General features: G+C 38.1%; 1 protein-coding gene across 1 annotated transcript in view; it reads right to left on the reverse strand.

Moving 5' to 3' along the window:
• cachd1 (cache domain containing 1) overlaps positions 1 to 24533 on the reverse strand; it is a 99124-nt gene that overhangs the window by 53687 nt on the left and 20904 nt on the right. Inside the window, exon 2 of the mRNA XM_015378669.1 lies at positions 883 to 945. Coding sequence (XP_015234155.1) covers positions 883 to 945 — 63 coding nt within the window. The remainder of the gene's footprint in view (positions 1 to 882; positions 946 to 24533) is intronic.

Here is a 24533-nt window from a genome sequence, read left to right on the forward strand (position 1 = left end):
CAGCGAGCCAACTATGTCAGAGCTATAATCTGAAGTAGTCAGAGCCAACCTCAGGAGGGTTACGCTGAGAATTTATGGGACCTATTTAGGCTGGCCACTGAAATAAATACTCCAACTGTGGAGTTGAAGCCACTTTTAGAGAAGATACTTATTCAAACCATAAACGTTAATGCTCCAAATTAGATTTCAGCTTGCTGAACAATCCAAAAATTCTTAAAATCTATATCTTTAAAACCAAATTTAGCTGCCTGTGAAACATTAAACACCAGCAAAGGTGTGAAACACTGTACCCTGCTCACACATACACACCTCCATGCGCTGACACAGACGGATACAAACAGAGAAATGCAAACAATCGTCAACCTGTCTGTTCTTGCTGGTGGCTGTTTACCACTGTGGTGTATATTGTCACTTTTCCAAGATCCTCTGACGCACTAGAGCAAACACAAACACACACTTTTACACACCGCGCCTGCTCTCAATTAGGTTTGATTTGACACAGGGTGCCAGAAATTCCAAGCAGATTTCTTTTTCCACTATAAAAACCAAAATGAGGCACAGAAATTTGACATTTGCATTAAAGGCAGGCGAGTTAAGAAAAGTGTTTCATTTTAGCAACAGCTCATTATTCTGTTTAACCCTTGGTCCAAAGCTTTGAGGGGGATGTATAGCCAGAGAGGGAGGAGGAAAAATAAATCAATAAGACACCAAACTTCAAAGCTACAGAGACAGCAGACATAGAATTTTCATAAACCCCCTGATGTCTGTGCTCGTGCTGCTAAAGCGAACACAATGCCAGACCACAGACAGACATCCACAATGCTACATGCATGCACAGACAGGCAGGACAAGCACACACATACACAGCACTTTGTTACCAACCTGCTGAACTTCTGTCTCTCCGTTTGACGTCTTCTCCGTGTAAACAAAGGAGTTGAAAATCCTCTGCAGAGAAAAAGAGAAAAAGAGAAAGATTATACCATAAGAACCAGAATCCAGCATTTATATATTCTGATTATGTTGTTGCATCTAATTTAAATTCACAATAAAGGGTATGTGTTGGGGCTTAATATTAGTGAAGCATCTCCCCATCTTTGTGCTGATAATTGTTAATTGTCATGTTACTATTAGTACTCATATTATTACTACTTGATAGAATTTGTGGACCACTATTGGAGGGCCTGGAAAACTGGGCTGGCATTTCTGATACAGTACTTGAATGGTTTTAATCCTACTTGAAGGACGGGGGCTTTTTGTGTCAGTAGATAAAATTACATCAAAGACCAAAATCACACGCGAGGTTCCTCAAGGGCTCATCTTGGGGCCCTCTAATTAAATATCCACAAGCTCCTTGCTATCTCAGATTTCAAAAAAGTTAAAAAGAAAAAACATGGTAAGCTACCATAACTATGCAGATGACACACAGCCAGACTCGGACTGGTAATCTTTTAAGGAGGGCCGCCCCTAACTTTAGCGTGCAAGGGCCCAAACGCTTAGTCTCCGGCCGAAGCACCTTCGTGCGACAGCAAATTACACAAGGAGCTAGAGAAGTAATCCAGTGTTTACTACCTACATGATGCATGCAGTATATAAAGCCCTTCCTTGTGACGGTTGGCATATGGTGTAATTTTCAATTTCTTCAAACTTTGCAACAAACTAAATTATAATAAAACAAAAAAATTACGATGTTCCTCTTATAATTGACGAATTTATGTTTGAATATTTTGCAAAAATATGTTGTGTGCATGATAATGGAAAAATGCCAGGGCCGAAAATCGTTCCCAGTCCGAGCCTGATCACAGCCGTATATTAGTTGACCATGAACCTAATGAAATGCTGGTTAAATGCATGGAACAAGGGATGTGCCAAAACAAAAACCCAATCAAAAAAACAAACTAATCAGAGCTGAAAGAAAAAAAAAATGGACAAACTGAGGAGTAATCAAAAGTTGATTACAGCTTCAATTACTTTAGCTAGAATCCATTGATCGGGCCTGAAGTAATAAGACTCTGACCTTGTAATGCCCTCAAAGCACAATAAACCACAAACGTAATACAAATATGCAGTTTTTGTTACTCCGTAATACTCCGGCAAACATAATACATTTTTCACATAAGTAATAGCCGCTGACTATTAAAAACATAAGCAATTTCCCACAAACTTAATTACATTTGCAAAGATTTATTGCATTTATGGGAACACATATAATTTTTTTCAAATTGTCATTGTGCTTTTGTTTGACTGTCATTGCCTAATGATGTTCCTTCCTTCACTGCTCAGTGCTTCCCCATTCTAAGTGAGCAAGAAAATGAAATCCAACATAAACTATAAACCAATGATCAATAAAAACTTTTCCGTAGGCCCACCACTTTGAGTCGGACTGAGTCTGCATACCCTTCATTCGTTTTCAATTTAAAACCAACCTTGAATTTCTTTAAATACAGAAAAACAGAAAACAGTTCATTTTATTGTTTTTTTTAATCACCATACTTGGTTAAATATATTAAAAAACAAACAAATAGGGAACACACTTATTTAATAAAAAAAAAATTTCCGGCTCTTCTAGCAGCTAAACCTGCTGGACGCTGGTAGGGCTACAACAAACAATTATTTTGCAAATCTATCAATCAGCTGATTCTTTTTTCGATTAATCTATTATTAATCGGATAGTCAAAGGTTCCTTAAAGAAGACTTTTTACAGAATTAAACCAAGTGAAACTAAATTTTTTTCACTTGAGGAGTTCTGGGTAGAGCATATTGTCAGATTAAAAAGTCCATTTATCTTAAATGCAAAATATTTTACAATTTTGGCATAGTTACTGTTCAAAGTGGGTTGCTCTGTCAGCTAAAGGCATGTTTTAGAGTCTCTATACTCCCGTTAACAAAGCATTGATTGCTAAATTAGTTGATGATTATTCCAATAATCGATTAATCAAGACTTGTTTAATTATTTCAGCCCTAGACACTGAAAAAACAAAAACAAAACAAGATCAGCTCTCCTTTTACAAGCTACTTTTTAAACCTAGAATTGAAAAAAAAAATCACTATGAAGTCAGTTTTATAATAAAAAACATTTAGAAATGTAAGAGTTGCATTTGGATAAATCATCTATGTTTAATAAAATAAGTGTCCTTAAAAGAAGTTCTGCAAATGTCCTCATTCAGCACATCAAAGAGCGCTACAGATGGATAAATAATCCAACAGGAAGAAAAACATGTGGCGGCCCAAATTATATATTAGCCTTGGCTTCATAACAATGAAACTCACCAATGTGCATCAGCCCTGCTTTCCAACATTGCCACAACTAAAGACGCACCTGCCTAAAAATGACATGTGTCGTGAATTGGCGCTATATAAATAAACTGAATTTGAAACTGAAATTGAAAATTTAATTATTCAGCAAGGAGGTTTGATTTGATCGGCACAAGTAAGAAAGAATATCCCTCATTCAGAAATTCAAATCTTATTAGTTTTTTCCATTTTGCTGGGAAGCCAGAGCATCGTTTTATATCCAAAGATTTTTTTTTAATTATGTTTTACAAATGCATTTATACATTTGCGGGAAGTTATACATTTTCATACGAACTTAGTAAATCTCTGCAAACTAAGTAGTTATTAAATTAGTTGGAAATCACTTTTGTTTCCAGTAGGCTTTAGCTATTACATTAGTGGGAAATGTATGTTTGTGTGATTATATTAAAAGCTGCATATTTCAGTTATGTTTGTGGTTTAATACGCTTACAGGCATTAAAGACCTGAACCTCCATAAGTACAAAATGACAAAATTTCTACACAGCACACTAAGAATACAATGCAGGAAAACATCTTGCTAAAGTCACTGCAGCTTGAAGTGGTTTTACAAACTACTGAAATGTACTCCAACTTCATATTTTTATGTGGCTGTAATGTGCAATTTAAACCTTTTCTCAATTTACACATTTGAATATGCTAAAAGACTAGCCTGGCCAGGCTGCCAGACGTAAACAGTCTGGCAGCAGTTAGAGTCCAATTTCAGAGGCAGGACTAACGGAGTGAGCAGAAACAGGTTTGAACCAATCAGATATATACAGATGTGTCACAAAAACACCTTTTTGAAGAATTGAAGAGCTCTTAACCCCTTAAAACCCACCAGGTCGCTGGCAACCCGGTTGACCTTAAGTGGGGGTAATAATTCAGAATGCATAACATTCCACCGGTAAAATTTTTACCAGCAGGTGGCGCCATTGTGCGCAGCTCCAAGTTGACACCAAAAGTTCCAAAACCCACAGCTCTGGAACTGTTATAGCTAGAGGTCTGAAATCTTCTGCATTTGTGGTTGACATGATGTAGAACAAATAATACAATAAAACCTGCTCTTTTCTCAAGAATGTCTTTATTACTGCTGTTTAAAAGAGACCTGTCATTTCCGAGAATAAAAAAAAAAACTGAATCATGTTTGAACTGATGCAGGTTGGTCTGTGTTCTAGTCACCCAATTTTAATTTATATATTAGGAAACTAGAGAATGTTAGCTTTCAGATAATGTATTGCACATGTAATTTGGGCATACAGTTCCTAAGTTATTAGCTTTTCCATTTGGGTATGCAAAATAGGCGAAGATTACCCAAAATGAGGTGGATGTTAAGAGGTTATTAAAGCAGCTATTTGTTAAGTTTTTTAAGTTATATGTTGCTCATTCTGTACAAAATAGAGAAATCATAAAACGCTGTTCTGTTGCAAATGTAATCTTGACTTTTATGGTTACAGAAAAGTGCTGCCACATTATGGGAAACTCTGGTGTAAAGCATAAAACTCCCATCTCTCACGCTGTGATTGGCCGAGTCTGAGCCTTCACAGACTGACCAGCTGTGAATTAAAAACAAGGTGTAAGTCAGTCTGGCTGTTATACAAAAAAAAAAAAATATAGAATAAACTTACAAAACAAATGTCATAGAATACATTTGTTTTTGCAGATATTCAATAATAACAGTAACAAAAGATCAACAATAACCCTAAATAAATGGTATAACCCCCACCACCACTCTGGGAAAACAATTTTCCTTTGCTTTAGTTTACTGCTTAACATGGAAAATGTGTCACCCGAGTGCCGTTTAGCTTCATGTTTTCTTTAGCCCAGCTTGCAGGGTGATGTTACATTTCCACATTTACCTTCCAGGCTGGGGAGTTTTAGAAGCCCCTGGTGTATACTAAGTGAGCAGGAAGCTAAGTGAGTAGGAGTGGTGCATGCAGACAGAGAGAAAATAAGTAGTGGTGTGATCTTACTACTCAGAAAGCCCCAGAGCTGTCTGATGAATGTGCACCTGCTAAGACACATAAACATACAATAACAAACATCCTTTCCTTCAAATGGTCTCTATAATGTGCAGCTAAGTACACATGGGTTTTCTCAAGCTTAGGCAGTAGTACTCTGTGGTAACAAACAGAGGAAAACTAATGTTTGTGTTTTGGCAGCAGGTAGGCAGGTGGTTCACTCTGGGATGTCCAATCAAACACAAATTGTCTGGTTTCTACACTGCAGCCATTTCCTGCTGTCTGTCCACACCTTCTGTATGCACACTCTACCACCCATCACCTTACCCAAAGCGCTCTTAAATCTAAACTCTTACGGATGTTTTTTGTTATCTTTATTTTTATTATACTAACAATAACCAAAAATAATAGGAAATCAAAAAATTATCTCTGCTTGCCTTCTTTTTTTCCAGCTTCTTGTTGTTTCATTTTGTAACAAACATAAAAATTAAGGCTGCAGCATGAGAAAACTACTGACACATGGAAAATGAAGGCAGTAGAAAGGACATTGTTATGGTAACACACATGCGCTCAAAACAAAGCAACCTGAGTTACAACAGCTTGAATACTGAACTGTCTTCGTAAACACTACATTTTATTTTTAACAAGTAAAAAAATATAGAGAGACGAAAACAATCTCCCAAACTTTCAGGATTGTTAGGAATATGTTGGTGAAGGTTCTCAGTCATCCAGGTCAGAGTCATTCCAAAAAAATTACAAACAATCCACTGGACTTGGTTTCCAAGTTCCCATCCAGGAAGCTTTTTCAGTTCAATATGTCAGGAATAGTGTTGAGTTCGAGGTTTTATACAGTAGCCCAACAAAGCCTTGTTTTTGTTTTATTAAAACACGCAAATTGGAATAGACGAAGGGGTCCACCCATATGGATACTGCAGTCTAACAAACGAAGCCAAACGACCCCCTTTCCAAATGGGTGGACATGGACAAGACATGAAGAAGTAAGCCTATTTTCAAAGCACAAGATGAAAAGACATCGGAGGGAAACAACAGGTGCTTATACTTCGGAGCATGCAGTAAAACCTTTACTGAGAAAAGGATGATTGTCAAGACCGGAAAGGATGGATTGAACTAATATCTCGCTAAAATCGATTTAAAAAGAAAAATCAGAAATCACAGTGGGCCAAGTAATCATTAGGTAAAGCGTATAAGCCAAAGTCTGTGCAAACAGAACAATTATGTAAATTAATTTCATTATTAATCAAATCCAAAGCAATATATGCTGTTGAACAGTCTCAGTCATCCAGATCAAAGTCCAGTGGATTGTTGTTTTTTTAACTTTTTTGTAACAAAGCAATATAGTGTGAAAAAGTATTTAACTCCTTTACAAGCGCACCATCTTTGACAGAATAAGGTCGACTGAGTTTCAAGATGTTGAAGCGTAATGATCTGAACCTCCAAACTTTCCTATAGCAGATTCTTTAATATCTAAATTCACAAAAAAAATACAGTAATTCCACAGTAAATTTTGATCAGAAAAGTTCCAAAATCCACATACCCTTGCCTAAACAAAGTCTTAATTGGGATCAACTGTGAAAATACAACTGCAGCAGTTTCTTATGAAATTTCATTTACCTCATACCCGATATGTATCATTACCAGTCAGTTCAGATTCTACTCCAATGAAACATGTAAGTTTTGCAATGTTTTGCAGTTTTATTAACACTAAATTCTTTTGCAACTGATTGTTCAGGTTTCACCAACAGAAAGGTAGAGCTGAGTAGTTCACCCGTGCTCTTTTTCAAAGAGCATTGCCTAATATAAAGTCTTCAACAACCTCCAACATGGGGGAAAATAAGCACATCCATGATTTGGATCTATCTCACACATGCTCTCTATAAACTACTTTTACATTTCAGAAAAACACAAACTGAAGAAAAGGTGGAAATGAAGGAAAGAGTGCCTCATTCTTCCACTGAGTCAGCAATTGTGAAAAAAAGGGGAGTGAGAAAACTCCTGTTGTTGATTAGCCATAGGTTAGCAGTCTTTGCCCCATCGCCTCGAGTGTGTTTGTTGTCGGAGCTGGTTTGCGGTTTTCACAGCTCCAGAGCAGTCGGCGAGGAATGCTCCCCTCTGAAACCTGAGAGGCCTGAGGCTGTCTGAGTCTCTGAGGACTACTGTGATCCGTAATCAAACAAGGACACCAAAAACTGGACGGTGTCAGGGCAGAGCAACTCACTGCAAAGAATTTCTCAGAGAAAAAAAAAACAAATACAGTGACTTTCTAACAGCATTCATACCCTTGACCTCCTTTTTTTATTGCACCTTCTAACAGTAAAACTCAATGCATTTCAGTGGTATTTTAGATTTTAGACCAGGGGTCCTCAGCCTCCCCGTCCTGCACTGGGTCGGCCTCACTGGTACATCACTGGACTGGTTTAAAACCCTGCTAGAGGACAGAGACTGTTATGTCATTAACTTAGATAACATTTATTGTAATTTGCTATGCAAAAAAAAGAAGAGTGAGTTACTTGTGGCAGGGCTAGTTTTATTTTAAAGACTGAGTCATTGTCTCAACTTATTGATAAAACTACAAAGATAAACTTATTGGGGAAGAATTTGCCTGTTTCTCTGTCATTAGCATGGATTTTTACAGCTCAACCACAGAATCTGAGTGTAAAAGGGGCAGAATAAGGAGAACTTTCACACAGAACATCACAGCCTTTAGAGAATAACACAATGTATTTTGGCATCTAAAGCCAAGTTAAAAAGCAAACTTCAAACAGCAAATTTAAAAGCATCCTGATCCAAACTGGGCAGCTTTCTAACAGCCAAGATCCAAAGCAATGTATTCACACATAGATCGAAGAGAAGTAGCTTTTTTCCCCTTTCGTTAGGCCAACTTTAAATCCATCCAGTTTGGGGTTAATCCCAGCCACAAATGAATGGTTTGCAGGAATGGCTCAATTCAGGGGAAGATCATACTAAGAGTTACAAAACCAAATCCCAGAATCTGAGTGTTTGTGTTAAGACAGCATCACAAAGGTCGTGATAAATCATGGCAAAGCATGTGAATACCTGAGCAACTAAGGATGTTCTTGACCTCATAACTTAGATTGGATAGCTTTTTTCTCTCTGTTGATTTTTTGGAGTCCTCTGCTAATTTTCAATCCATTTATTCCTCATTATGTTCATTTACGGTTAGCAGGTGGAAGATAATTTCACTAAATGATTGCCTTTGCCACTTGACCTCCTCTACTCCAACAAACTCTTTTTGTTTGATGTGAGACTTTAATTCTTAGTGAAGCGGTGGAAATGGAAGATGGCTAATGAGAGGACACAGGGAAGCGAGGCCGGTACCACTGGATCTTATGGAGGGTGAGAATAAACAAAGAGGTGCAGAGTGAGCTGAAAAAAAGAGCTCATTCCTGCTGGGAGATGAAAGTGTTTCCTTGGTGCTTAATTCAAAGCTGAAATGTTCAGTGGAAAAATGGGACACTTCTTTATGAAGGCGCTAAGTCATTAAGTAATGGCAATTTAATGCTTTTATTTGTTTAGATTTTTTATTTTATTTTTTGCTTCATCTGTTGAGGTACATTGGTCATCATGTTAAACACATCTGAGAATGCAAATACAACAAAAAAAAGCCTTGAGCCTGTCTGTGGTATCAGGGGAATTCATAGATGCTAGAATTTTAAACTTATTCTAATGTGATTCAAGGGTAAATGTTGCAATGAGCGGGTTTTCTCCAGCTGCATGAAGCGTGGAGTAACATGGCGCTCCCTAATGACCCATCTGTTGCACAAAAAGCTGTTCAGCTGACTTAAAAGGAAAGTGTTCACTGTTACTGTTGTTCCATTAATTAGCCTCTCTAAATAACTCCACATCACACTGTGATCGATTTCTAACCCCGCATGGATGATTATTAACTGTTAGCGTTCCCGAAATGTTTCAAGAACCTGGATGAAAACCAAAGCAGACTCATGTCTAGTGCTACACAGTGAACTCATTTTTTCCACCATTATTTTTTCTTATGACAAAAAAGGAAGAGAACGAAAGGAACTGGAGCGGGGGAAGTTGGCGAAGATGCCAATAAGAAAGGAGAACTAGATGGTTGGAACAGAGAAGATGAAAGAAAAACAGGTTTTTATTGTTTTTCTTAAGCTAGGTCATATAGAAAAGGTTACAACATCATCTATTGCATTTTAGGGAGCAGGTTTCACAAAAAGACACTATGTTGGAGTCGCATTTAAACCTGACCCGAAATCTATTCTTATTAATCATGGGTAAATTCCATTCATGCAAATGCATAGGGTTTCAATGGACTGGACACGACTTATGAAGCATGAATCTTGAAGGGGGCAATCTTCATCTTTATTTTTTTTTTAAACTGCAAAAGTTTATATTAAAAATACAAAAGAACTTTTTTAATCACCACCATGTACGTTGTTTATTACCTGATTAAGCAATAACAAAAACGATACTTACGGGCATAAAGGTGTGCTACAACCTGCCATTAGGCATGGGAAAGTTACTGGTTTCCAGATTCCTCAATGTTTTTAACAGCTCTTGTTTTTAAACGGCAAAAGATTTCTGTCATACCACAGATGCTACAGAGTGTATGAGTGACTGAAGCTTTTTCTCCCTAAACCTGCTTATGCAAACATATTTAGGAGGAGCTGTCTTAAGAGGAAGAAAAGGAAAGAAAAACTGGTCTGAAAACGGATGGAGCAGCACCAGTTTTTTCATTTTAATAGTGTTTCTGCACCACAGCATATAAGCTCAGACTAACCTATATTAAGGAAGACCCCTGCAGGCCACATAACCATTTTGCCCAACTATTTAACTTGCTGTTATCGGCTTGTTAAACAGTAAAGTATATCAGATTCAGCAGAATACAGACTAGAAAATAATGCTTTGCAATTTACTCTTTAAACACATAAACTCTATTATTTTATTACTAAAAAAATTAATAGATAAAAAAACAAATACTAATTTCATAAGAAAAAATTATTCTACATTAAACATTTCATCTTGAAATATTGAGTAAATACATTAAAAACATTTACTTTCACTAAAGGTTATACTATAAGAATGCAAACTATGTTATGGCTGAGAGCGGAGGCGTCAAAACAGCAATCTGGAAACAAACTCATCAATATGTTGAAGGAAAAGTAAGAAAAAGGGAGATTTGATGCTACAACTATTAGCTTTTCACTCTGAAGCCAGAAGAATCAGCGCATAAAAACTAAAACCACTACACACACACACACCCTTTAATCCTGTCTCCAGGGCTTCAGTGTTTCATCAATGAACACAGTGGAGGCTAAAAAGCATGGCTTGGGTGTGGCTGAATTAAAACAGAAACACATCAGTACTGTGAGCAGCGCAAATGTGCAAACCCAGATAGTGCAAGGTATTTTACTACAAGAAAGGATGTTTGAGCATCTCCCATGATGATTTGCTGCTTTGGAGACTAAAAATTGGTTCACACACACCTAACAGAAAGATAAAAACATCAAGCCCAAGAGACATTAACTGCTGCCTTTTCAATGCTGTTGCTGCTACAGCCCAGCACAGCCACCCCCCTTTATTTTATATCAGCTTTACTTCTGATGTGCTTGTATTTTTTTCTACTGCACCCTAGTCATGTCTGCTTCTGTTAACCTCCTCTTCTGTCTCCATTTTCTTTTTCCAAAACCTTACAAAGGACAATCAGAAAACTGGCCCTAAGGAGAGGACAACTGATTGAGATTGTGCATGTTTGCAATCAAAGAAACAGAAGAGATAAATCTGCTTTAGATTTTGTTTTTTACATTTATTTTTACACAGTGAATATACACTACCCTACAGGAGAATAAAGTATTTTTAGGGTTTTTCACATAAAGAAGCATTGAATGTAACTCTGAAACACTTCTTGAAGAATGTGATGCAAAGTATCCGCTGTTTAAAGAAATACAATATATGTGTAGCAGACTTGTGGTGTAAAATAAACAAGAAAGATGCAAACTCTAAGCTTTCCTAAATACAGAGCTTAGAGTTTTTGTTATGCTGTTCCTGGCATTCAAGACTGATCCAAGCTAGGGAAGAAAAAAAAATCTGAAGAAATAATTATCTTTTAAAATGCCTCAAATAGTAGAATTTATAAAGTTTTAGACAGGATATTGAATCCATCCGTGTACCTGTCCATATGCCTTCTTTTACCTTTATTTGGTGCAACAACTCAATTTTCGGCATTTAAAGTTGTCATAGATGATGTTTTGTTTTATCTTTATTTCGAACTGAAATTAAAAACAAACTACCATTTGTAATTAATTAGTAATATAATAATTAAAAAGAAACAAATAGCTCGAAAAAAGATATTTGGAAAAAGTTTAGGCAATCTTATCAGGTCCAAAACCCTTTAGTCAGACACAACATAAATCTACCATTCACTGCAATTTGAAAAAAATCTTGACAATATACCATAGCAGGTTCAATGATGACAATCATTGTATTTATTATCAATGTATAAAGCATTCTACATGGTCTCTTCCTGTTAGGGGAGGTACAAAGGAAACTTCATCGAAACCAGATAATGATGATGTTTCTGGCTAAAGATGACAAGCAGCTAACAGGTACAGTTGTAGTCATGGATTTGAGGCTGATACAAGTCCACACTCTTGAGCCTAAAGCCGGGCGTACACTGTGCGATTTTTTCAGTCATTGCTCGCAGCTTCTGCTCACACTGTACGACTAAAAACCATGTGGGACTCTAGCTCCGCAGTGAGATGGAGCTGCTCTGACTCATCTGGAAGCCAAACAAATAGAAGGGGAATATGAAGCTCACTATAGTGAAACGCGCTGCCTTGGCAATTTGTGCAATTTTGTGCTGAAGGCCCTAAAAAGAAAAGGCGACGACATATTTGGAAAAAAGATATGGCTGAGCAAATGTGGCTACTACAGTCTGTCAATTTTACAGACTGTACTGCATTTCTCTCATTGCATCCCTGCCATGCTGCTGTGTTTACAGAAGAATCCTTGTTTGCGCACTGAGCAATTTACCCACAACGGTCGGGAGAAAATCAAACATCTTCGATTTTCTCCCGACTTCACGATTCCTGATTGGTAAGTGGTCGTGAGAGGCTGATCGCCCCTCATTACCCCCTGTACACAACAGGACGCATGACGAGGCTGAAAGTCGGCCCGATCAAAAGACACAACTGGAAAATTGCCCCAAAAATCGCATAGTGTATGCCCAGCTTAAGAAAAATCTTAGGCTACCAGATGCTTCGTCAGATTCAAAATATTCCAGTGGAGAAAAGTAAAGCCCTCGTCTCATGGCTTTTTATTAGCAATGCTTGCTTTGTTTACCATAAGAGGGGCGTCTGACATTACCACGCTCTCGTATGTGCAATGCTACAGTTACGTCCGCAATTGATAATCAACAACTCCTGATGATGCGTTTAGGTACCAAAACATGGTACCATTTGATTATAGATTAACAGGCACGCTGTAGTAAGGTGGGAATTTGGTTGGTACTAATAAAAGTACAAATTCCATACCATCTCAACTCATGATATGCTTGTTAATGAGTAAGGATTGCTAAAAAGTTGAACGACCATGTACAGTTAGCCAATCCTCCCGAGGTAATCCTAGAACTACAAGCAGCAATAATGGCAGTCTGAGCCCTTGCCAGCCACCGCCCCATGCTTCACACTGTGCCTGGCATTTGTTGTTCCTCTGCCAGGTGAACTGGTTTAGTCACTGCTCCCAGTAAACCTAAACCAGTCACTAAGATAGTAAAGATTTGATCATCCCAACTGTTCAGTAAGCCTTGGGACACAGACCATTATTGAACCCAAATGAAAGAAAAGAAATTAAACACCATGAGAACATTAAAAAGCCAACAATTCAACTATTGTTTGCTGTTCATGTGTAGTGATTCAACTCAGACATATTCAAGCCAGTAGAATCTTCACTGAAAACTATTTCCATGGGCGTGCAGGTGATGCAGTGGTTAGCGCGCACGACCCATGTAAGGAGGCCTTAGTGCTCGACGTGGCCAAATCGGGTTTGAATACGACCTGTGGTCCTTTGCCGCATGTCTCACCCCCTCTCTCATACCCCCTTTCCTGTCAGCCTACTGTCGAAACAAACGAGCCACTAGTGCTGCAAAAACTCAAAAAAGGAAAAGAAAACTACGTCCATAACAATCTATTCTGCTTTCTGCCTTGCTACTTTTAAAGATTCAATTGAATTAGTTCTTCTGGTCTAATATTCTTTTGCGACTCAGTACGACTTTCTATAAGGCCAATTCTATAGCTCATTGAACATTACACGACATTGGATTTCCTAAGCTTTAGCTGCTGACAGTGCCTCCATGAGAAAGAAAGAATGAAAAAGGAAGGCATTTAGTAGAAGAAGTAGTCAAAGCAGGGTTTCTATATGGACCCGTAATGCCCAGAGAGGAACCAAACTGAGGCTAATTAAGTGTGTCTCCATTTCCAGTCAGTGAAGAAGGTTGGCTAATTAAATGACAAGCTGTCAGTGTCTACCAGCTGCTCGCTGCTGCATTTAAGGGTGACTGGGGTCAATTTAATTTGCCTGAATCGAACCAACAGACCACCTAAGGCAGCGCCCCGAGGCCTTAGCCCACCTACTGGGTTAATCTGGGTGGTGGAAGCGAGTGTGAAGGACCCATTCGTGGATGTTTACTGACCGTTTGGAAAATATGTCATATGGGGTGGATTGATGCCAAACAGTAAAAAAAAAAATCCTTAACATGTTTTTTTTACACTCATAGCTCTGCTGTAATGTACACAGCTGTCACTCTCAGTACAGAGCCATAATGAGTTGCCTCTTGTATCATTTCAAAGTGGACTCGCTCTTAATCAATAACCTTTTGGTTGGCCAAAGGGGTCAAGAAAAGGCTAGTTCTTCAGTCAGAAACAGACTACTTTGACTCACCAATTGTTTAATGTCAGGTATAAACTTTCAAAGATCCCGCTTTGGTCGGGCTCTTTGAGGGAGTAGGGTTGCAAGGAGCAATGATTGGTGAACTGGCATCTTTTTTTTGGTTAAGTCCGCCAATCCCGCCATTTAAACCTGCGTTTGGTTTTGTTACAGCCAACACACACACAGTTTTTGCAGTTGTGTAGTTCACCGTTTTCTAATTCCTTAATCGCATGATGGAGCAGGAGAGGGGAAGCTACTACCATTGGACGATGATGAGGTCATGGCTCTTTTAAGCATTTTTGCTGGAGTCTGAGTTGGCGATGCACAATGATCGTAATGTAGCCAGGCTGGCCACAATAAACATTCTGCACACCACAAAGCAAATGCGAGACAAGCACAAGAAAATTCAGCAGGACTACAAGAGGCTTATGGACATCAATAATTGTAGTAGATTAAACCATCGGACAAAACACTGGTATGACCAGCTTGATCCGATCCTGTGACATAGGCCCGCATAGACGGTCAACCCAGCCACAAAAGACTTGGCGTCGGTGCTGGAGGCTGTTAGCCAAGAAGAGCTCTGAGATGGACTTTAGTTGGAGTAAGTGGCCTGTTCTTAGTTTATCATATATAGAAGCAGCAGCGAAAGTTTGTACCGATCCATGTGTGTGCGCACTCACAGTGCTCCAACATGTAGTGGAGTTTAGCTTTGATTTTCTTTGGCAACCACGTCGCTATGTTGATTTGAATGATTGTCCAGGGGCCTTTCAAATAAATAAAAAAGGAACATGATGAATTAGACCGGATTCCTATAAGTCGGGAAATAAAAAAGCCTAGGGCTTTGACTCCCGGGGCTTTCAGTGGATATGGGGCTAATGGATGAGACCATTCTATAAAGACAGAAAGGTGAAGATGGTAAGATTCAACTGGGACCACTGGCTTTGACTGGTTCTTAAAGTGAAAATATAAATAAAAATCATAATATGAAAATTTGTTTATTTACTTTCAATTAAAGCCAAACATTAACATTATGATCATTGCTACTGTTCACTGCACACTGGGAATGTGTATTTATTTTATCATAAACACATCAATTGTCTTTTTGTGTACCAGAAGGAATAATTATGGTCAATATTTTTCTTTATCATGCACAAACACAAAAGGATAATGCACTAAGTAAAGTTAAGAGTAGAATTCTGCTCCCTGCTGTTATATTCCTTTTAGGTTAACAATGATGATAAGGTGAAATGTTTGTTTTTGGTTTTCTTTTGGTATTTTTTTTCAGCCAGGTGAGACTGTAGGGCAACTTTTTGAAGGTTACACACATTGTGGGAGATTAACTGAAGCAGAGAAACAATGTCAGCGCTGCGGTTGACTTTGCACGTTGTTTGAAAGGCTGGGAAATGCATAGTACCAGTAAATCGGTTATCGGCCATAACAGCAATATTGACACAGGCCCGAAGTTTTATTTCAATGCATCCTTAAAAACAAAAAAAGAAAAGAAATATATGCACGCCAATAAGTATACATTCAACGTATGAAATTAATGTGGCAGCAGCACAAGCAAATCATGTTTTTACTATAACTGTCCCTTAAGTTTCATCTTTAAATGGATCTTAGCTGCAAGGCATAAGTAGAAACTAAAGAAGAGATCTTTAGAGGGAAGGAGTTGGAGATTCACAAAACTTCAAAATCTTTTAAGTTAAGGAGTCGAAATTATACCAGACATTCTGCTGGAGAGTGACTCAAGCCTTTTTCCAAGAAGAATCGAGTAAAGATATTTTTGAATAGGTTGGGGAAACAACATCAATATGGCACAGACATCTGGAAGCAATATTTAGGTTCCTGTTCACAAAACTTTCTTAAAATAACAACCCAAGTTCTACAGACCTTTGAGCTTGTCTACTGCATGATAAGAGTTGGCATTTGCCAAGTTCTTAAGCTTTTTTAACATTTAAACTAGTCTTAACAGACTATTGCTGAATGAATGTAAAGAAAATAAGGTCTTTAGTTTTAGATGGGAAATTATCTGCAGGAGTCCCAACTTCATGTTTATTCTGTTGCAAGTTATGTCAGGGAAATCTGATCTTTATGTACAAATAATTCAAAACTTCTTCTGCCCTTTAGCTCAATTCAATTCAGTTTATTTATATAGCGCCAATTCACAACACATTAGTTGATATGTGATTATTTACAAACCAATTAAGTGGAATAACCCCTCTGATTCAAAGGGACAGAGGGTCAAGCTGGTTGTCTTTCGATTAAAAACACTCTCCGCTAAATATTAAAATATAGAAAATGTATGAATTATAAACCAGAATTTTATTCTAGCTTAAGTATGACTTTAAAGAAAAATTTATTAAAAGCAAAGGATACATTATAACGTGAGAAAAATTTATCTTTATATCTGACAACATTGAAACCGACATTTAATGGATCTCTTTATAAAAAAAGACAATGGAAATCAGTCTTAAACGTGAGGAGCAGGAAAACGTAAGGATAGGGATATAAAGCATAGATTTTACACACTGAAGTAAAGTGCCCCAGGTGTAAACGCGCCACACCAGGTGTGTCGAGACAACTGGACTTTCTTTATCTTCCACCAACTCATTCAACAAGTGTCTCCTCCATTCGAGAAGCCTTTGTCTGTGTAGAGTCAGGGCAGAGTCAAAAGCATGCCAATCCTAGCAGCCCCTATAGCACCTCCCTACGCCTCCCCCAGGAGGCTCTCAGGCTGTGTTGTTTGCTCTCCCTCTCCACCAGACAGGATATAATGCTTTCCACATGTGAGCGTAAAAAAAATAAAAAAATAAAGGGAATGGTTGAGTGGAGAGAAAATGTGTGGGGAGGAGTTGGATATGAAGAGAAGAACAGCATGCTAGACTGGTGGCTTCAATACATCCATCAATGTTGAAATCAGATTTGGTTCTACTGAAATCGATGAATGTCAAAGATGTGTGATCACCAATGCTTCCACACCCTATCCCCCGTCCCTAGTCCACTTACCTTTAAAGAGTGAAAGGCTATCTCACCTGTACCAGTTCTTATGAGCATTTAGACAATTCCTCATTAAACTGAAATCTCAAGTAGGACATAGCTAGTCTGTGCAAAACAGCCTGAATGAAGCCCAAAAGCTAAGACATCTTCCTCCCAGTGCCTCTTTTCAGGTAATTCTCTCACATTGTAAAGCAGTTTCTGGCCAAAGGGTAATATAGTCTCTGAACTGTATCCTAGATCTGCACCAAGGTTCCTGCTAAGCAGACCACCAGATAGTACTGTTCTGCTTGCAGCAAAATACAGTTATCTCATTCTTATCTATGGCTTAATTGGGAAAGAAGGGATAAAAGACACCAAACTTCTCTAAAATCCTTCCTAATAAGATAAGATAGAGCATAAAAAGAGCTGAGCTAAGAAAGCTACCCTGGGTGACCTTAAACGAAAGCCTGAAGTTACTTTTTTCTTTAAAAAGTACATAAAATGACCTCAATCCTTTCAGCTACACTTCAAAACGTAGACCTCAGAAAGTACAGATAAGACTTTATGCATTAAAGGTCTAGGGGTTGATAGAAAGTTATGATTCCCTAATAACTGTCACCTAATTGAGATAACCCTACAAGCCTAATGCTACAGAAAGTCACAGAGGCTCCCCATAGCAGTGTGTCACAGTGAGCTTGACGCAGACATTTTTGATTTATGCTCAATATTGAAGCGTAGTCTGCACTATAAGCTGTGAGTCTAGATACGGCCGAGGAGGTCAGGAAGTGGGGGCAAGTTTGTCCGACAACCAAGGGACATGAGGGCAAAAAAGAACGGGATCCAGGTGAAAAAAAGGGTCCCAGCGTTTTCACGCACCTTGCTTTTCTAGCTGGTCCAACTTCACAAGTTCTTTTCCACAATTGCTGTCATAAAAACAAAACTAGCTGTCCTGTCTGCGGTCACCTACAATTCGGGAGTGGTGCAGTAGAGTGTCTGCGGAGGGTCTACGTTGAACGTCTTTTTATTCACTGCAACACCTACGCAGACGACCTAGTTTCGAAGTATAAATCAGCCTGAAGAAGGTAAAGCTGAATTCAATATGGCTGACTGTTAATTTCCTCATCCCAGATAAAAAGCACTTTGGCAAAACAATGAACCACAAATTGCCACTGATAGCAGGCGAGCACCTTGCAAAGACACTCAGTCTGCTATTGTGTGCTTGAAATGCACTGGCTAGTTCTTTGTCATTAAAGCAAAAAAATGTGGTCTGAAGGTGCAACAGAGGGAGAGGCAATTTACAATCAATTAGCTTTATTTGCAGAACAAAGGATTGAAGCAACCCAGGGAATGATATGTAGTCAAACACAGAGGTCATGTGACTCCAACAAAAGACAAATAAAGTAGATAAGGCTCACATTTTTTTTTTTTGTAAGTGAAAAAAAAATGTTTTACACCTGAAAATGCAAAATGCATAAACTAACAATCAAAAATTTTAGATTTACTTTGCAATAAGCCGTTGTGAGGTCTGCAATTTAGTCTCAACAAGGATGTAGCAATAACAGACACAAAAACAAACAAACAAAAAACTGTATGGCATCTTATTTTCCAGATTTGTCCTGAGGAGAACCTGTTGGGTTTGCCACTAAGGGCAATATCAAGTGCATGTGGTTAGAATAATTCAGCACAAGTTATTGAGTTAGAGCTTTTACAGCATAAGATCTCTGAATTCAAGGTAATGCAATCGTTAAAACAGAGCTTCGGGCCACAGAAACCACACTTTAATCGTGCCAGACTAATTGCACGTAATAAAACTTTATGAAAGCAAATTTTTATTCAATGGCGTAACTTGGAACAAACCTTGGACGTGTTCCAAATCCATGACCGCAAGAGTTAATGAAGCTTTTCAGAAATGCATAACAAACCCATTTTAAGCATCCAGTGGAACATCTGACATTTCTTGTCTTTCTTGACTCTAGCCTGGAAGCAGCTATGTGCACAACACTTGGATCTGCAGCAACACCAGTTCTGTGGTGCACTGGGGGAGTAACAACTCGCTGCAAAAGTGGAGCTTAAGTGAAAAGAGTCTAACGGGCGATCAAAGCTGCATACCTAAGCATCTCCATTAAAGTGATAAAAACCCTGCAGTTAAGGGGGGAGAGCATCAGAACTTACAGTATCCAAAACTTTCAATAAAGCAGCCAGGTTGTTCCAACAACCAAACAGATAATAATTAAGACATCCTAATAAAAGATTGTTTTCTTGTTTAAACAAGAAAGAATGGATAGATCAACTCCATGACAGGCTAAGACCCAAAACTTACCATTAGGGATGTAACAAATAACTAATTTATGATTCTCACTGAATGGTTTATTAGATCGAAATTTGTTCAATCTATTTAAATTATAACATCTACTTAGAAAAAAGTTTTTTCAGTGAAGTCATGCTGCCGTCCACTGTTGTCCATTATTAAAGGTATAGCGGAGGACATATTTTTTTCGGATGGATCATCAAAACAAGTGGTCCTCCTAATTTTCAATCATTCTGCTGATATGTTTATGCAAGCTGTCCTACGTGCTCGTTCCTAGATAGCCATCTTTTTCTGCACAAACACACTTTGTATATGTGTGATGAGCTATGGTTTCACCCAGTCATTTAAACTTGCCTTTCTCGCAGCGGTTCTTTGTCACTAGATTTTCACTTATCAGTGGTGAGTCTGAAATAGTGGAAAAATTGCAAATCTTCTTTGGCAAAGTAAGCTCGCATGAGTGATGAAAACAGCAACTTTTAAAAAAAAAGTATGCACGAGTAGAAATAGGCAGGGTTGTGCATGTGGATCTTTTTTTAAGTGGAGAGGGCAGGTCTTTTAAAAATTTTGCAAAAATCCTCCAGTATACCTTTAAGCAGAGCCTCACTGTTATTTACGAGGGAAATAATGCTAGAGAAGAAACAGCAACCTAAGCTAGGGTCATTTAAACCTTTTAAGGGTGACAAGGATACATAATATACTTTGCGTGGTTCTGTTTGTAGATATAAATACTCAAACTCAAAAGTTTATCAATAGCACCCATTTAACTACCTGTTTACCGGCGCTCCTGGCAGTACAAAGTTTCTCCCTGCACTGAATATTGGATTACTCAAAATACAGAGACCTACATCGCAGTTGTGCCAAACGGTTTGATAGTTAGTTGGAGTGATACACCCTGTCTATTAATGATAGCTTTACATCTCTGTATTGGAAATCATACACGTGTTCTTTATAATAAGTAAACTAAAAGGTTCCTGTTTTTTTTTTTAATCTTATAAATATTTCTGGTTTGATAATGTATGAAATGAAATTTATTTGTTTATTTAGTCTGTATTTAATACAGTGGGTTCAATATTTTATGAAAACTTAATGATGTATTACCAATTTTAAATTAAGCATTTAAAGAAAATTATGCTCTTTAACTTAATTCAAAGATCCTTCTGATAAAAAAGAAAACAGAATTGTTGTTTTTTTTATGGCTACTCATCAATTAATTATTAGTTGGTCTATTAGGGAAAAAAACAACTTTAGAATAATTAATTACATTTATAATTTGCATACCTATTTACAAACATGTTTTTTTTAACCAGATTTAAATACCTAGTAAAAAAAACAAGAGTGTGTGAAAGCACCGACACTGGCAGGCAGTGGGAACCAACCATTGAAGTACTGAAGACCACTGAAGAACAAAAAAAACAAGAGCAGAAAAAACAGAAACTTGGATATATGCCGTCTGTTTAGAAAAAAAATTCTCGGCCAACCGAAAAGATGATAAGATGAAGGGGGAGGGAACTGAACCATCTGCAGAAACTATTCTGGATTATTGTGAAATTCCTTTGACACTGACTCATCTGTAAGGGCTTTCTGATGCAGCTCTCAAGCATCCCATTGCAGAGATGTAGAGATAAGTCTTAACAAAGACTCCAAGCACAACAAGACAAAAATAACAGTATATTCTGCACAAAGACAAACAGCAATGCTAATAAATAATCAGCGAGAAAGAAGTTCAAAAAACACTGCCTTAATCGAATTTAACTGAATGACTGTTCTTTTATCACCCTGATAAAGAGTTGGAACAACGGCCAGAGATTGTTAGGGGGGCTAAGGAAACGATGAGACACTACAGAGATAAGCATAGAAGGACAAGGTCATAAAGATAGTAAAAAAATCCTGGGGTGGTCTTCTCCTCGGGTTTCTGAGCTCATGTCTGGCGTGTTATAAGGTCCCTGCGCTTTGTTCGAACACATGTACTCTCAGGGCAGTTACGCTCACTGATCACTGGAGGCTGAGGAGAGGATTAAGCGTCACATAATAGAGGTTTTACCCTTGAAAAGCTAAAATTCAACAACCTTGACTTGATGATCTTTGTTGGCCTGATTTTACTTGGCAAGAAAAAAAAAACTTTCTGATGAAAGAACATGCATTACCTCAAATGTTTTCACAAGGCCACCGTAAATATTGTGGTGGTTGCTAAGGTTTGAATGTCAGAGGTATGGCACTACAGTAGAGATACTTTACCTTATGTGAGCTTGCATTAAAAATGGATTTAGCTTTAAAAGGTACGCCAAGATACACAAACACGGCTATCAGGTTGTTCAGTTTCTCTTTCCTAGTCAATGTGAGATTATGACCAAAAACTTCCATTAAAGTACTGCCGTGTTTATTGTGGAGGCAAATTACATTTAATTACAACATCCGAGGCAGCAGGTTTTCTATATTTTGTCTGAAAATAATGATAATAGACCAAAACAAAGGAGCGAGATCATCTAAATATGCAAGGTACTATAAAAGAAGGAAGCTGTGTCATTACTTGTTTTAGTAATAAGGATCTATGGTGATGGAGAGGTGCAAATACATAAACCCAGACAAATACAAAACATACTGCAAACAGGAATCATATCCATAAATTGAGATAAAAACATGCAAAGGAAAAATGCTCCAATCACAGAAAACAGACAGCAGCTAAGTACAAACATAAAGTAAACAAGGATGAAGTTGACACGCTAACACACACAACTGAAACTATTATTCAGATTAAATATCAAAGTAATCATCAACTAATATGGTAATTAAATTGAATCATAACTGAAAAAGGGGTGGGCAACTCATACATCAAAGAGTCCTGAGACCGTTAGAACAGTCCCTGCTGGTTTAGGCTTAAGCATTAGATTAGGACTAAGGTGTGAATTGATTTTTTTAGGGTTAGGGTCACTGCTGGGCTGTAGAAAGAGGTTACAAGTAAATGGAGTCAATGGAAAGTCCCCACAAGGATAGAGAAACATTACGGCATGTGGGTAGATAGGGGGAGTCTAAAAATATAAAATAAGTGACACATTTAAATTATAGAGGAGAGAATTTGGATAAAAAGTGGAGGAAATAAAGATGAGATTGGCGACTGATAAACCATTTCATAAAGTAAACAATCAGTTTAAAAAGATCAAAGAGCTGCAGAAGGAAAAGGGAGGAGGAGAAAAAAGAAATGCAAACAATGGAAAGGAAATGCACACCTGTTGGTTTTGAACCAGGCGGGGTCGATAATCCTTTTAACGCACACACAGAGCTTTTACTAGCAATGTAACTTTTCAATAGGAAAGAAATGAGAGATATTCTGTCAGAATACGGACATTGATCTCTTTAACTTTAATTTTCAACCTCTTTCCAATCCGCAATTCTAATTGCTACCAGATCATGTTGACAACACTCTCTGGGTAAAACTTTTTCATTTTCAGTTTCATTTATTGCAATGAAGTGAGAAAAGGGAAAGATTTAAAAAGCTATTTAAAAGGGAACAGTATTATCTTTGACATCAAGTGAGTGAAAGACTTTATGCACATGATGTGTTTAGTATTTAACCCAGGTCAGTGTCACTACTGGTGGCATGAGGCGATACCTGGAGCCAACACAGCTTGAACAGACAGTCCACCTCCACCAGAATTGTGCTTAAATACACATCATAGCCAAAAGGTTTGCTGCGTTTCCCAGCACTGTTCCCAGTTCATTGAAGAGATTCTAGGAGCCAGACAGTTAGTCTAGGACAGCTAGAGAGTGCCATCAGATGAATTTAACCCATCAGCAGGACCGGTATCTGCTCTGTTCTTCATGGAGGATTAGGATGACTCCTTCCTAAGCCCTATAAAGATACCTCCAGTGTGAAAGAGTTTTGGATTTAAATATATCCGAACCAACCATTGGAAATAGACTTAATTAGGACCTGATGTCCTCTAGTAGGCACTGTAATCACTGCCCTCAACCGAGGAGCTCGACTATATTGGCCAGAAAATGATGTAAATGATTCAGCACTAAAACCCTATGATTTCCACGGAGCATAGGCAGTTTCACTCTAAATTAATGTAGCAAACAATTAAAGCTAGCTTTATACTCCCCATATTAAAACAGGATGTGGGTGTTTGCACACCAAAAGTGACGCAATCGTGCAGTGCCGCCCCCGAGCATGTACCCCACAAACTGCCACGGTGTAGGTCGCGCATCTCCCCGTTTTTATAGCTGTGTGCAGACCACACGTGCATAAGCCTCGTTATAAGGGGGATCAAAGCTCTTGCCAAACAAGTTCTTCTCTTCTGACATCAAATGGCCCAGAAGTTTAAAGTGGCACAAATTACATAAAGGCTAAATTATTACTGCTTATAAGCTTGTATTTAGTAAAGCAAAGTATTTTCTTTTTAACTTTTGATATAAAAAAGACAGACTGCATTCCCATCTTCTTGATGCAATGGATGAACATACCATCATCTTCTATGTCTCAAGCGCTTTGTTTATGTCTGTTTAGTTGCCACAAAAACACTATTCATCATGATTGTTTAAAATATTGCAGCCATTTTGGAAAAAAATATAAAAAAATATTTTAAAAAATGTGACCGGTTTCTTGTTTTTTCACTGCATTTCTACTGAGTACAACCCCCTGCGTTTTTGGAAAATATTGCACCATTGTTAGAGTACCAACGACTGCACGTCTTCTTTAGGTTTGCACCTAAGCTTTAACAAACTGGCACAGAAACCCAACGCAGACGTACATCTCAACTTCAAGGATGTATTGAAGCTGGTGATGATGACGTCTGGCCTTAAGAGGCAAGAGTAGGTAGGCAACTACTGGAGGTTGGAGAAATGATACCAATGATGCCACTGACTGGCGACATTGGTCCTCTGATCAAATATAGTTTCCACACAACGCCACATTTCCTCCTTGTCAACATAGTGATCGTTCAAAGGTTGAAGCTTTCCCACATCACTGAGCACATGTTGGAGAACCAAAATGGACAAAGATTAAAAAACTGTAAAGAGGAGTTTTCATTACAACCAGAGAATCAAGAGAATTGAGCAAACGTTGCTCC

Source organism: Cyprinodon variegatus, unplaced genomic scaffold (assembly GCF_000732505.1).
Source record: "Cyprinodon variegatus isolate N-32 unplaced genomic scaffold, C_variegatus-1.0 Scaffold176, whole genome shotgun sequence".
Lineage (NCBI taxonomy): Eukaryota > Metazoa > Chordata > Actinopteri > Cyprinodontiformes > Cyprinodontidae > Cyprinodon > Cyprinodon variegatus.